At 40.2% G+C, this 13,804-nt stretch overlaps 1 protein-coding gene across 5 annotated transcripts in view; it reads left to right on the top strand.

Annotated features, from left to right (window-relative positions):
• The first annotated feature begins 2,726 nt into the window (after nt 1-2,726).
• Nucleotides 2,727-13,804, top strand: part of ALG9 (ALG9 alpha-1,2-mannosyltransferase) — an 89,351-nt gene continuing 78,273 nt past the window's right edge. The window contains exons 1-4 of one of the 5 annotated variants that reach the window (XM_027580663.2): nt 2,727-3,424; nt 4,265-4,403; nt 5,600-5,734; nt 12,473-12,543. In XM_027580663.2, coding sequence (XP_027436464.1) covers nt 3,294-3,424; nt 4,265-4,403; nt 5,600-5,734; nt 12,473-12,543 — 476 coding nt within the window. In that variant the 5' untranslated portion in view covers nt 2,727-3,293. Of the gene's footprint in view, nt 3,429-3,457; nt 4,152-4,264; nt 4,408-5,599; nt 5,735-12,472; nt 12,544-13,804 lie in introns of those variants that run through there. The other 4 variants (XM_027580664.2, XM_027580666.2, XM_027580665.2 and 1 more) reach the window with 4 other exon arrangements.

The raw sequence follows: 13,804 nt of genomic DNA, 5'->3' as shown, positions 1-13,804 counted from the left end.
ACAGTATCTTGTACTTTAGATGCTTTATTTGTGAAGATGCAAATAGAACTTCAGCGTCATATTTATATTTTTTCCATGCTGCCAATTCCTCTTCCTTTATCCCAATATGTATTATCTCAGTCAATTTACGAGAGTGGTGTTTGGAGTCAGACCAACATTTATTAGCTTGGGTAAATTGAAAGTGCTCCATAATTAGTATTGGTATCGTCATTATAACATTTATTCCATGGTTGACTACTGTTGAAGTCATGGAACTAATTAATGTCAGATTTAGAGTTCACACTTGGGTTTGTCTGACTCAAAAGCCCATGTTCGTTCTCCCATTGTTACTTCTCCTTCCCTAGTCTTCTTCACGAGTAACCTCTCCGCTGTGATTAACTCTAAACTTTGCCCTCCTAGATTTTGGAGCCTTCTGTTGTAAGCACCTCTCAGAGACACTGGGAGATTAGCTCAGCCCAGGACTCTACAGAATGGAGTCCTCTAATGTTAATTAATGTATGTTCCCATTAATTAATAGTTAGGCTCCGCAGATTGGAATTATATTGTAAACTCTGGGAAGGAAGTAACTGCCTTATTTGTTCTTACATTTGGAGAAAAGCATGTAGAAAGGCAAGAATGGAAGCCAAGATACAAACTAGGAGGTAATTATGGTAATGCCAATGAGAGATAATGGTGACTTGGACCAGGGTGGAAAGATGTTGTTGGGCTGGGTAATATTTAAAAGGATTTGCTGATGAACTATATGTGTATGGGTGAAGGGCGCGGGGCTAAAGAAACAGGAATCAAGCAGGACTGACTGCGTGGTTTTTGACCTGGAAGAACAGAAGTATCATTAACGGGGATGGGAAAACTGGCATAACATTCTGGGGAGTGGGGTAAAGAATCAAGGGATTTCTTATGGACACCTTTATTTCTTGTCTTTCTACACAGACTATAAGCTAATTGAGGGCAGGTAATATGATTTATAGCTTTCTTTGTTTTTATTAGAGAGTACACACACACACACACACACACACACACACACACACACACACACACACACATTCTGGGGAGTGGGGTAAAGAATCAAGGGATTTCTTATGGACACCTTTATTTCTTGTCTTTCTACACAGACTATAAGCTAATTGAGGGCAGGTAATATGATTTATAGCTTTCTTTGTTTTTATTAGAGAGTACACACACACACACACACACACACACACACACACACACACACACACACACACACACACACACACACACACACACACACACACACCGGGAGGGGGTGGGGTTGTTGCAGAGGCAGAGGGGGAGAGAGAATCTCAAGCAGGCTCCACGCCCAGTGCTGAGCCCAACGTGGGGCTTGATCTCATGACCCTGAGATCATAACCCAAGCCAAAACCAAGAGGCAGATGCTTAACCGACTGAGCCACCCAGGCATCCTTGATATATAGTTTTCTTCTATCCCTAATGGTGCCTAGTACAAGGGACAAGGTAGCATTTGAGCTGGATCTTAAAATAAGGGCAGTGATGTGATGGGAGGACTGTCAGGCAAGGAGGACATCCATTCCGGGCAGAGGTATAGATAAGGGAGCAGTTGAGGCACTTTTCAGGCTAGTTAGTTGGAATGTAAACGTGTAGAGGAAAGTAGTGGGAGATAAGATCAGAAAAGTAGGTTAGAGCTGGATTTAGCTGATTAAAGACAATGCTGGAATATGGGATTTGTACTTCATTTGGCAGGCAATGGGAGAACTGGTGATTTTTGATTAAGGAGGCAATACAGAGTGGTGCTTTTGAAAATTAATTAGACAGTGTTGCAGAGGATGAATTTGAGATGAAGGACCTCTGTAAGGATGCTGTTGTAGTACTCCTAGGTAGAGGCAGGGAGGGGCCTGCATTAGAGTGAAATGAGAAGGGGAATGAAAAAGGGATGTCTATAGGAGATAGGGCTAGGCTGGGATGTCTGAACTTGGTACCTAATAATTGCCTATAGGAATTGAGCAATATGATCAATTTCCCTTTTCAATATTTGTGAATTTTTGGTATGAAATAATCTGGGACCCTGTCAAGTTCAGCACTCCCTCTATATAACATTCTAAGTATATAGCAGTGTATATTAACTTGATGGTCATTTAAGTTTGAACACCTAAAAGAACTTCATTTTCACTCCCCTCCACGTTTTATGTATATGTTGTCCTATTTTACATCTTTTTTATTTTGTGAGTCCCTTTAATTTTTTTAGATATAGTTGATTTTACTACTTGTGTCTTTTAACCTTCATCCTAGCTTTCTAAGTGATTACTACCTTTATGTTTGCTTTTACTCATGAAATTTTTTCTTTCTGTAATTGTCTTCTACTTATTGCCCCCCCCCCCTTACAGAAGTCCCTTTAACATTTCTTGCAAGGCCCATTTCAGCACTCCCTGTACAAACGGTTCAGCTACTGCTACAGAGCTCCACAACTCCACAGGATGGCATAGAACTCTGTGATTGGGGGAGTGAGCAGGGTATCAGGAACAGATGCATAACCCCTGAGAGTCAGAGGTGGGCTATCACCTGTATGACATCAGGAGCTTCCTCCTAATCTTCTGGGAAAAGCATGGGCTTTGAAATAAGACAGACCTGAGTTGGAATAGGGCTCCACCATTTCCTAGCTATGCAACCTTGGGCCTCAGTTTACTTATTGATAGGAACAAGGTGGTTGTATTACATTTAAAAAGGATAAAGTATGTAAATTGCTTACCAAATTGCTGTAGTAGAATGGCAGTGCCAGGGGTCTGGTTGATTTGTTGCACAGAATTTCCTGAGGCTTTCTTTTTTCTTATTCTATATTCTGCCATTACAGCTTTGTCTCTCTGAAGCAGTTAATTAGCTATAGGCGGTCTCTATCACTCTCCCCAAAAGACAGAGAGGGCCAGGTGCCAGTGACCTTTTAATGACCTCCGCTTTCATCTGCAGCTGTGCTGTTATCTTTAACTGGATAAATACCTCTGCCCACTCCGTAGAGTGGTTTAGCCACTTTCCGTTTGTGCTGAAGAGTGGCGGGAGAGAGAGAGTGGGACGGAGGGCGGAATGCCCAGAGTTACAAATATGTGGAAGGGATAGCTATGGTGGCGAAAGTCAAGTCTCGGGTCTCATTTCTTTTCTACTTCGGGATTTGCCCCAATTGGCCCAGTAACGCTGTAATTTAGTCTTGTCTGCGCATGTCAAGGTCTTTTGTCCCTCGGCGGACACCGTTGCCAGCCAAAGCTATGTCTCCGCGCTTGCCGCCTTCGTAGAGTGCCGAATTGTACCTTTTTTCCACGCGTGCCATGGCGAGCCGAGGGGCTCGTCAGCGCCTGAAGGGGAGCGGGGGCAGCGGCGGGGACACAGCCTCGGCCGCGGACAAGCTGCGGGAGCTGCTGTGCAGCCGTGAGGCGAGCGGCGCGGAGCCCCGGACCGAGTAGGTGTGCGGGCGCGGCGGGGGCGTGGCGGCGGGGCGGCGCGGCGCGGGGCTAGCCCCGGAGGGTCTCTCGGGGCGGCGCGGGTCCGGCCTGGCTGCCTCTTCCCCCGGGTTCTTCTGCTCTTCCTGGACGGGTCACGTCCGGTCTTCGCCCCACCCTGGCCCCCCGCCCCCCATCCCGGGTCCCGTGTTTCTCGGGAAGAAAGCCTGGAGGGAGGCTCCGAGGCTGCTGGCCCAGGCCCAGAGCGGGCTGGCGTCATGGTGTTTGAGTTGGCCGAGCCTCACTGGCAAGAGCGAAGAGCAGACCTTTTCCGGCTGTCCCTCTGTTTCCTTCATTGCCCGCAAAGTCCTAACCCCTTACTCTTCAGTGTGGGCCCCGCAACCTCCGGCACCTGCAGCCGTCTCTCTCCCCAAGCCCGGGGCACTGCGGGTTAGGACCGCATTGAAGGAGCGGTCAACATATGGAACTGGAGGAGGTTACGTACTTTGCACAAATTAGGCCTCTGTGCATTTGAACAAGGGGGGAAATGAATAAAGATGCATAATAATGACCTTGTTAAGAGAAGAAAGAAAAGGAGAACGAGAGCTTTGTGGCCTTCAAGGAGTGTCATCGAGGCGGATGAATTAAAAGTGTATGAATGAGCTTACGCATTAAAAGCAGGAAGTGGAAAGAATAAGAACAATTAAGGTCTTCGTCTCTTCTGTACTTAAACAACTAACTTCTTAGGTGAATTACTTAAGTGTGCTTTGATGTCCTTGCCATTCTTGTCGTTTCTGTCTAGTTTCAGCCCTTCTAATTAGTAGGTCTTCCTGACACATCCTCCCTTTACTTCTGAGCAGGTTATCTGGGAACAAAGCAGGACAAGTCTGGGCACCTGAAGGATCTACTGCTTTCAAGTGTCTGCTCTCAGCAAGGTTATGTGCTGCTCTCCTGAGCAACATCTCTGACTGTGATGAAACATTCAACTACTGGGAACCAGTAGGTGATTTCTTTAGTTTTCTTTTTTGTGGTGGTGGTGGTGGTTCTTGATTTCATTGCTTGGGACCCTGTTGCCAATCAGGATACAAATAATATACCAGTGTGACTGGTAGTAAAGCAACTTCATTTTCACTTTTGTATTTTAAGCTGATGATTTACCTCTCAGTTGAAGGCCATAGGAAAATGGGGCTTTTTACAAAAAGATGTAATTTGTAACTTTCTTAAAAATTTATTTTAAATCAAAATAATACTTCGAGATAATTTTTATTTTATTTTTTTAAAGATTTTATTTATTCTTGAGAGACAGAGAGGCAGGCAGAGGGAGAAGCAGACTCCCTGCTGAGCAGGGAGCCGGAGGTGGGACTTGATCCCAGGACCCTAGGATCATGACCTGAGCTGAAGGCAGACGCTTAACTGACCGAGCCACCCAGGCACCCCTGGAGATAATTTTTAAAGTTAACAACTACTACAGAACTTAAAGGGAAAACAGTAGCTCTCTGTTCCACTTATCATAGCCAAATCCCAGTCCCTAGAGGTGACAACTTTCAACTTTTTTGGTTATTTTTTATGAAATGTGCTAGAAATAGAAAAATGTTATTCAGTAGTATGCTTATACTGCTGTTTCATGATTTATACATATGTAAGTTTTCTGACTTCTTACCTCAGAAAATTCAGAGGCGAAATTTTCTGATCCCATTTTGCATGAAAAAATGCTTAGTGTAGGTAGTTTAAGGAAAATATAAGGTTTAGAGTCTCTCTGTTTTGGCTAATGAGTATCTTATTTATTTGAGAGAGGGAGAGAATGAGTGGTGGGGAGGGCGAGGGAGAGGGGGAGAGAAGCAGACTCACTCTTGAGCAGGAAGCTGATGCGGACTCAGGTCCCAGGACTGGCAGATTATGACCTGAGCCAAAGGTAGCCCTTTAATTGGCTGAGCCACCGAGGCACCCTTTGGCTAATGAGTATTTTAACAAAATAAGTAGAGGGTAAAATTCAAGCTTTCGACATTGACCAAACAATAATCTTGTAGAAATTATAATGTCCTAATACTTTTCAGTATTGGGTCATTTTGATTCTTATCTGTTAGTTTCAAATCTTGAGAATTTCAGCATTTCTGTGTACCTTTGTGTTACTAATATTTTGCTTGGAAACTTGGATTTTTGGCCAATTTAACTCTAAATCTGTTTTGTACTTTCAGACACACTACCTCATCTATGGGAAGGGGTTTCAGACTTGGGAATATTCCCCAGTTTATGCGATTCGCTCCTATGCTTACCTGTTGCTTCATGCCTGGCCAGCTGCATTTCACGCAAGAATTCTACAAACTAATAAGGTAAGGGCAGGCCAGCCTGGGAGTAATTACACCTGATCAAGAGATGAGTCTCTGGAACAGTTTTCAGAAAAGGACAAAAAAGACTGGTAGGTAGGAGAGGGCTTTTTTTTTTTTTTTTTTTTGAAGATTAATCATTTATTCAGCAAACATTAATGGAACAACTCTGTAAAAATTTTTTATTTTAATTCCAGGATAGTTAACATACAGTGTTATATTAGTTTCAGGTGTATAATATAGTGATTCAACAATGCTGTATATTACTAGGTGCTCATCAAGATAAGTGTATTTTTAATTCCCATCACCTATTTCAACCCTTATTGCACCCTCGTCCCTTTGGTAACCATCAGTTTGTTTTCTGTAGTTGAGTCTGGTTTTTTTTTTTTTTTTTTTTTGGTTTGTCTTTTTTCTTCATTTTTTGTTTCTTGAATTCCATATATGAGTGAAATCATATGGTATTTACATGTTTGCAAATGACAAGATTTCATTCTTTTTTATGGCCAGATAATCCATTGTATGTATATACCACCTCTTTATTCATCTATCAGTGGACCTTTGGGCTGCTTCCATAATTTGGCTATTGTAAATAATGCTGCAGTAAACACCTATATATGCATATATCCTTTCAGGTGCATATATCCTTTCAGTTTAGTGTTTTCATTTTCTTTGGGTAAATACGCGGTAGTGCAATTACTGGATCCTATGGTAGTTCTATCTTTTAATTTTTTGAGGTACCTCCATACTGTTTTCCACAGTGGCTGCACAGCTTGCATTCCCACCACCGAGTACACATGAGTTCCTTTTACTTCACATTCTGACTAACACTTATTTCTTGTGATTTTGACCATTCTGACAGATGTGAGGTGATATCTCATTGTGGTTTTGATTTGTGATGAGTGATGTTGAGTATCTTTTCATGTGTCTGTTGGCCATATGTATGTCTTCTTTGGAGAAATGTCTATTCATGTCTTCTGTCCATTTGTTTTTAAAGATTTAGAGAGCATGCACAGGGCGAGGGGTAGAGGGAGCGGGGAGAGAGAATCCTGTAGCAGACTCCCTGCTGAGCTGGGAGCCCAACAGAGGGCTTGATCCCAGGACCCTGAAGTCATAACCTGAGCTGAAATCAGGAGTTGGCTGCTTAACCAACTGAGCCACCCAGGTGCCCCGACCTTGCGCATTTTGAAAATTGGATTATTGGTTTTTTCCTTTGTGTTGAGTTGTAGAAGTTTTTTATATGTTTTGGATACTAACTAATGGACCACATTTTGTCTGGTAGGCACTTTAAGTGCTGTGTATGTAACAGTGGCCAAATCCCTGCCCTCATGGAATTTATAGGTTAGTGGGGAGGATGGATGAATATTGAACAAGTAATTATAAATGCAGTGGGTCTTAAGGAGGAAAAGTACAGTGTGCAATGGGATAGCATATTAGGAGAGCCTAATTTAAACAGAGTGCTGAAGGATAATTCGGAGTTAATGGAGATTTAACCTGATTACCTTTCAGAAATTTAACTGTGATGGGTCTTGGCATGGATATTTTTGGGTTTATCCTGTTTGGAAATTACTAATCTTGAATCTTTAGGCTTATGTCTTTTGCCAAATTTGGGAAGATTTTAGCTGTTATTTTTCTGAGTATTTTGTCAGCCCTGCTCTGTTTTTCCTCACCTGAGAGTCCAATGATATCAATGTTAGATGTTTAATTATAGTCCCACAGGTCTCTGAGGCCCTATTCGTTTTTTTTCAAGTCTATTTTCTGTGTTGATTGAGCAATTTCTAATCTTCCAGTTCAGATTGTTTCCTCTGTCCCCTCCATTCTGCTCTTGAGCCTATCTGTTGAGCTGCTATTTTGATTATTGTACTTTTTCAGTGTTAAAATTTCCATTTGTTTTTTCTTTATATATTTGGTTGCTTTACTGCCACTTTCTATTTCATGTTTCCAGTGTGTTCTTAATTGCTCATTGAAGCATTTTTACAATGGCTCCTTTACAATTTTGTCAGATAATGCTAACTTTTATCTCATCTTGTTGGTATCTGTTGATTATTTTAATTCAGTTTGAGATTTTCCAAGTGATTTTCAGTTGAAATGTGGACATTTGGGGGATTATGAGACTCTGGATCTTATTCATGGTTCCTCTGCATCTTTGGGTCTTATTGAAGCCTTCTGTTTTGTCTGCTGCTCTTGATACCGCTCTAGCAGGAGAAAGGAGGGTGTTTTCCACCTTTGTTATTGCCAGGTAGGGGTAGAAGTTGAGGTTCCTCACTAGGGTAGGGGTACTTCATTACTGCTAGGGTGGGGTGAGGGGGTGAAGTCCAGATTTATCTATGTGGTCTCCACTGACAGTGTGACCAGAGAGGGAGCTTGTTACCACCAGTGAGGATGAAAGTCCTGGCTTCCTACTGGGCCTTTGATGGCATGGGTGGGAGTTGGGCTATATATATATATATATATATATATATATATATAATTTATTTATTTTTCTGGAGTGCTTTGCTGGAGTAGAGTGGTTATTGTCTAAAGGTTTTCTGCCTTGTTAGGCTACCCCTTTCTTGGCCTTTTGGCGAGATTGACCAGGCTTTGGTTGGTGTTTGTGCTCTTTGGCATTTCTAGTTGCCAACTTCTTTAGTTATAAGTCTGGGATATAGAAGGTGAAAGAAAACCCAGGGAACTTACCATTATGTTTTTCCTCTGGTCTTAAAGCCCCTAGGCAGTCTACTACTTTCTCTCTACCTTGAGTTGTGGTAGGTTTACTTTACCTATAATGTCCAGAGTTTTTGGTTTTACATAGCAGGAGGAAAAGGGAAAAGTATGGCTGATCCATCTTCCATGAAGCAGAAGTCCCTGATGAGAGAACTAGAGGGTGAGTAGGAATCATCTAGGTAAAGGAAGAATGGGGATGAGGGAAGAAGGCCATGAGGCTGGGAGGAGGGCCAGCATGGCCTTCTTTTATAAATAGGCTTGATGCTTGGAAGAGACAGTGAGTGGTGGAGTGGGTTTTGTGATACTGAAAGGTAGGAGGGGCCAGATTTATACAACACCTGGTAGGCTCTAGTAAGCAGTTAGACTTTTATCCCCCCAAGGGCGTTCTGAAGCCATCCAGAGGTTTTAGACAGAGGATAGACATGATTGCATTTGCATTTTAGACTGATCAGAAAGGTAGCACCTTAGAAAGTGACAGAATTCTGTCCTTCCCTTCCCTGTGTAGTAGTTCATTTGTTTTGTTTTTTTTTTTAACTTAGCAGAGGAAAGGTGTACAGGATGAGGTCTTAGTAGCGAAATAACAATATGCAATGCTTAAGGCTTTTGTGTCCTTGTGGGTATCCACTGTCACTTCCAATTTGACATGTTCAACAGAATCCTTCATCTCCTAGCACTCTTCCTCTTATATCAATGACATGAGCAGGAAGCAGAACTGGAGTGAAGATTTCCCTTCTTGTTCTTCCTTATAATCTCCTTTCTGTTAGGTTCTGCCAGTGGAAGCCAATAGGGGACCACTTGACAAGGAGGAATTAGAGCTTAGAGTCCCAGGCCCAGCATCATCATGCACAGCCAAGAGGATGGATTGTTGCTGAAAGACAATCTGGTAATAATTGGCACCCCTAGTGATGGTTACCTTTCCAAATTCTTGCCACCCTAAACAAGAATACCTTTGTTTTGTCTCCCTATGGATCTGGGTGTCAGTTTCTCTGAACTATATTCTCAGCAGTGGGAGCCCATATGTATATATGGGCTACTTAATTTCATGGGGTATTGCCAGATTGCCCCCAGCGTGACTATCCAACTTTACACTTCTGCAACAGTGTTCCGTGTTTCAACCACCTCATATTTCCTGAGCACTTGATATTTCTGACTTGTTAATTTTTGCCCTTCTCATGTATGTGAAATGTTTCTCATTCTAATTGCATTTCTTTGATTACTTGTGAGGTGCAACATGTCATTTGTCATTCATATTTCCTTTTCTGTGAATTACATATTCACATCCTTTGGCTGTTTTTCAGTTGGGTTTTCTGGTTTTCTCTCGATTTGTAGACGTTCTCAATGGTCACCCCTTGTAGGTTTTAGATACTGGAAATCTTTTAGGCTGTCACCACTCTATTTTGTCTGTGGACCTTGTGTTGAGCAGAAATCTTTAATTTTGATACAGTTAAGCCAATTAGTTTTTCACTTAAAGGTTGGTGGGTTTTGGGTCTTTCTAAAAGAAATCCTTCACCACAATTCACAAAGATGTTCTTACATATTTTCTTAGCTTATAATTTTACCTGTCACATAAAAGGCTTTAATACATTTGAATATTTTTTTAAAAAGATTTTTAAGTAATCTCTACACCCAGTCCAAACCCCAAGATCAAGAGTCGCATGCTCCACTGAGCCAGCCAGTCACTCCAGTTTGAATATTATTTTTTATAAGTTGTAGGAAGATCCAGCTTAATTTTTTTTGTGATGTAGTAAACTGGATTTTTCGGTACCACTGATGGAAGAGAATCCAAGAGATACACCTGATAAACCATTGACACTAATAAGGAAATTCAAGATTTAGATGACAAAATTAAAAAACAAAAATCAGTTGTATTCCTCTGTATCCACAATTACCACCAAAAAAAAATATATATATATATATATATATATAGCAATACAAGATTCCTTTCATAACAGCAACAAAAAGTATGAAGAATGTAGGCGTTAAGCTATCCAAGACTTGGTAAGACTGAAATGGGTACATTTAAGAATTTTATTAGCAGATACAGAAAACCTGACTAAATGGATAAATATATCATCTTAAGGATGGGATGACCTATAAAAATACTGATTCTTATATAATTCAATGCAACTCCAATCAAAACCCAACAGAATTTGGGGGAGAGGCAAACTGTGAAATGATTTTTAAAATACAAATTGTAAAATGGACAAGGTGAGAAATTTATCAACCAGATACTAACACACACTACAAAGCCATAATAATAAAAACAATATGTACTAAGAATTTGACCAATGGCCTAGAATAAGGAGGCCAGAAACAGACCCATACATGCGGGAATAAGGTATATGAGATATAGTATTACAAATCAGAAGAGAAAGGATGGATTATTTAGCAGATGGTACTGAAAAATCTGGTTCACTACATCTGAAGTCCTAGCAGCATCGAGAATAGTGCTCAGTGTATACTAGGTTTTCAGTATTTTTTTATTAATCTGGCATTTATTGGATTGCTTTATTGAACTCTGTTAGGAATTTTTTGGTTATAGTGATGAAAATGGGATGTATTTCTAAGTTACATGCAGTAATATTAATCATGATATATATATTTAAGTAGTGCTTATTTTCTGAAGTATTCAATGCTCTTAAGTATACCAGTGCACTATAGTATGAAAGGTATTAAATATAACCCCTATTATGTTTATTTTTTAAATTGATGTTCTTAGTTATGAAATTAATAAAATCACAGGTATTTGGAAGATAGGGAAAGTATACACCTAAGTCTCAGCAGCCTGATACAGCCACCTTTACCATTTTACTACATTTATTTTCAGTCATTTCATATGCTTCTGATTTCCAAAGCTGTAATTCTGATGTGTAAATAATATCATATATATATATTTTAATTTTTTATTGTTATGTTAATCACCATACATTACATCATTAGTTCTTGATATAGTGTTCCATGATTCATTGTTTGTGCATAACACCCAGTGCTCCACGCAGAACGTGCCCTCCTTAATACCCATCACCAGGCCAACCCATCCCCGCCCCCCAGAACCCTCAGTTTGTTTTTCAGAGTCTATCGTCTCTCATGGTTCCTCTCCCCTCTGACTTACTCCCCTTCATTCTTCCCCTCCTGCTATCTTCTTCTTTTTCTTTTTTCTTAACATATGTTGCATTATTTGTTTCAGAGGTACAGATCTGTGATTCAACAGTCTTGCACAATTCACAGCGCTCACCATAGCACATACCCTCCCCAATGTCTATCAACCAGCCACCCCATCCCTCCCACCCTCCACCACTCAGCAACCCTCAGTTTGTTTCCTGAGATTAAGAATTCCTCATATCAGTGAGGTCATATGATACATGTCTTTCTCTGATTGACTTATTTCACTCAGCATAACACCCTCCAGTTCCATCCACGTCGTTGCAAATGGCAAGATCTCATTCCTTTTGATGGCTGCATAATATTCCATTGTGCATATATACCACCTCTTCTTTATCCATTCATCTGTCGATGGACATCTTGGCTCTTTCCACAGTTTGGCTATTGTGGACTATCATATTGTATATTTTTACCTGGTATTGAATAATTATCTGTAATTACCAATATATTATGGTTGTTTAGGTAATGTTTGTTGAATGCATGAGTTTTATGGCATATGAATTTTTCCACTGTTGCTGTAACTATAAATTTTAAGATCTGTGTAATAGTCCATGAAATATACGTGCATAATTGATTGAACCACTTCCCCATCATCGGACATCGTGTAGTTTTTTAAAGCAGTTTTTTTCTAACGTAATAGTGATGCACTTACTATTTTCATGAATAGAACTAACCTTCCCTGTTTAGTTCAAGTTACTTCTGCAAGCTGGACTCATAGAAATAGGTGTACTGGGTCTAGGGGTAGGAATATATGTATGGTCCTCGATACATACTGCTTTTCAAAAGGATTATGCCAGTTCAGTGTTACTAATGACAAATGAAAGTGGTTTCATCTTTAAGAGTTTTCTTGTTTCTGTGACTTCTGTCCTGGGTTTCTTTCAGATTCTTGTCTTCTACTTTTTACGATGTCTCCTGGCTTTTGTGAGCTGTATCTGTGAACTTTACTTCTACAAGTGAGTATAAAAGCTTTGCTTCTAAAAGTGCTATGATGGAAACCCAATATAGCGTAAGATTTTTTTCTGATCATAAGCAGTGTTTATAATAGAAAAATAGACTTCCTCCTAGCTCCTGATACTATATTTGAAGGAGGACTTAAAAATTTTTTTCTTGCTTTATTGACATATAATTGAAATGGAACATTGTGTCAATTTAAGATGTACAGCGTGATTATTTGATAAATTATATGTCATGAAGTACCACCGTAAGGTTAGTTAACACATCTATCACTTCACACTTTGTGGCAAGAACATTTAAGATTTACTCTGTTAGCAACTTACAAATATGTTAATAACATTAACTATAGTCACCATGCTATATACTGGATCCCCCAGAACTTACTCATCTTCTTACTGGAAGTTTGTACCCTTTGACCACCATCTCCTAATCTTCTGTCTCACCCTCTACCCCGTGCTTCCCCAGCTCCTAGAAACCACCATTTTATTCTGTTTCACAAGGCTGGCTTTTTTTTTTTTTAGATTCCACCTGTGAGATCGTGCAGTATTTGTCTTTCACTCTTTAACATTTCACTTAGCATAATGCCCTCAAGGTCCATCCATGTGTTGGAAGTTGTAGGATTTCCTTTTTAAATTTATGACTGAATAATATTCCATTGTACATGTATACCACATTTTCTTTATCTGTTCATTCATAGATATTAAGGTTGTTTCTATGTCTTGGCTGTTGTGAATAGTACTGCAGTAAACATGGGGGTACAGATATCCCTTTGAGATAGTGATTTCATGTCCTTTGGATGTATAACCTGAAGTGGGATTGCTGGATCATACGGTAATTCTATTTTTAATTTTTTGAGGAAAGAAGTGGGACTTCTTGTTTTGAAACAAACTGTTGGGGGGAATACTTCTAATTATCACTTTCCTTCCTGAGGTTCTTAAATTCCATATCTTCATATAAAGTTAGGTTAATACACGAGTAACTGGTGTTTTGTTTGGTAGGATTTAGTAGAGCCTTATTTTTTTTTTTTTATTAACATTCTTAGTTTATTGATCCTCTCATGAAAAATCTGCACAACCACCACAGATAAAGCCACTGCAGCATCTTTACTCCTTCTGTTGTCCAATCTCCAGCTCACTTTTTGCCAGCACCAACGTTGGCTTTTGCAGTCCCCCTGACTTTCTTCATTCTGTTCTTACGTTCCTTTCGCTGTTTTCTTGATGTCTTTTTCTTCTCATACAGGCCATGTCTTGCAAGTCTGTG

Source organism: Zalophus californianus, chromosome 11, assembly GCF_009762305.2.
Source record: "Zalophus californianus isolate mZalCal1 chromosome 11, mZalCal1.pri.v2, whole genome shotgun sequence".
Classification (NCBI taxonomy): domain Eukaryota; kingdom Metazoa; phylum Chordata; class Mammalia; order Carnivora; family Otariidae; genus Zalophus; species Zalophus californianus.
This window is presented reverse-complemented; position numbering and strand designations above follow the sequence as displayed.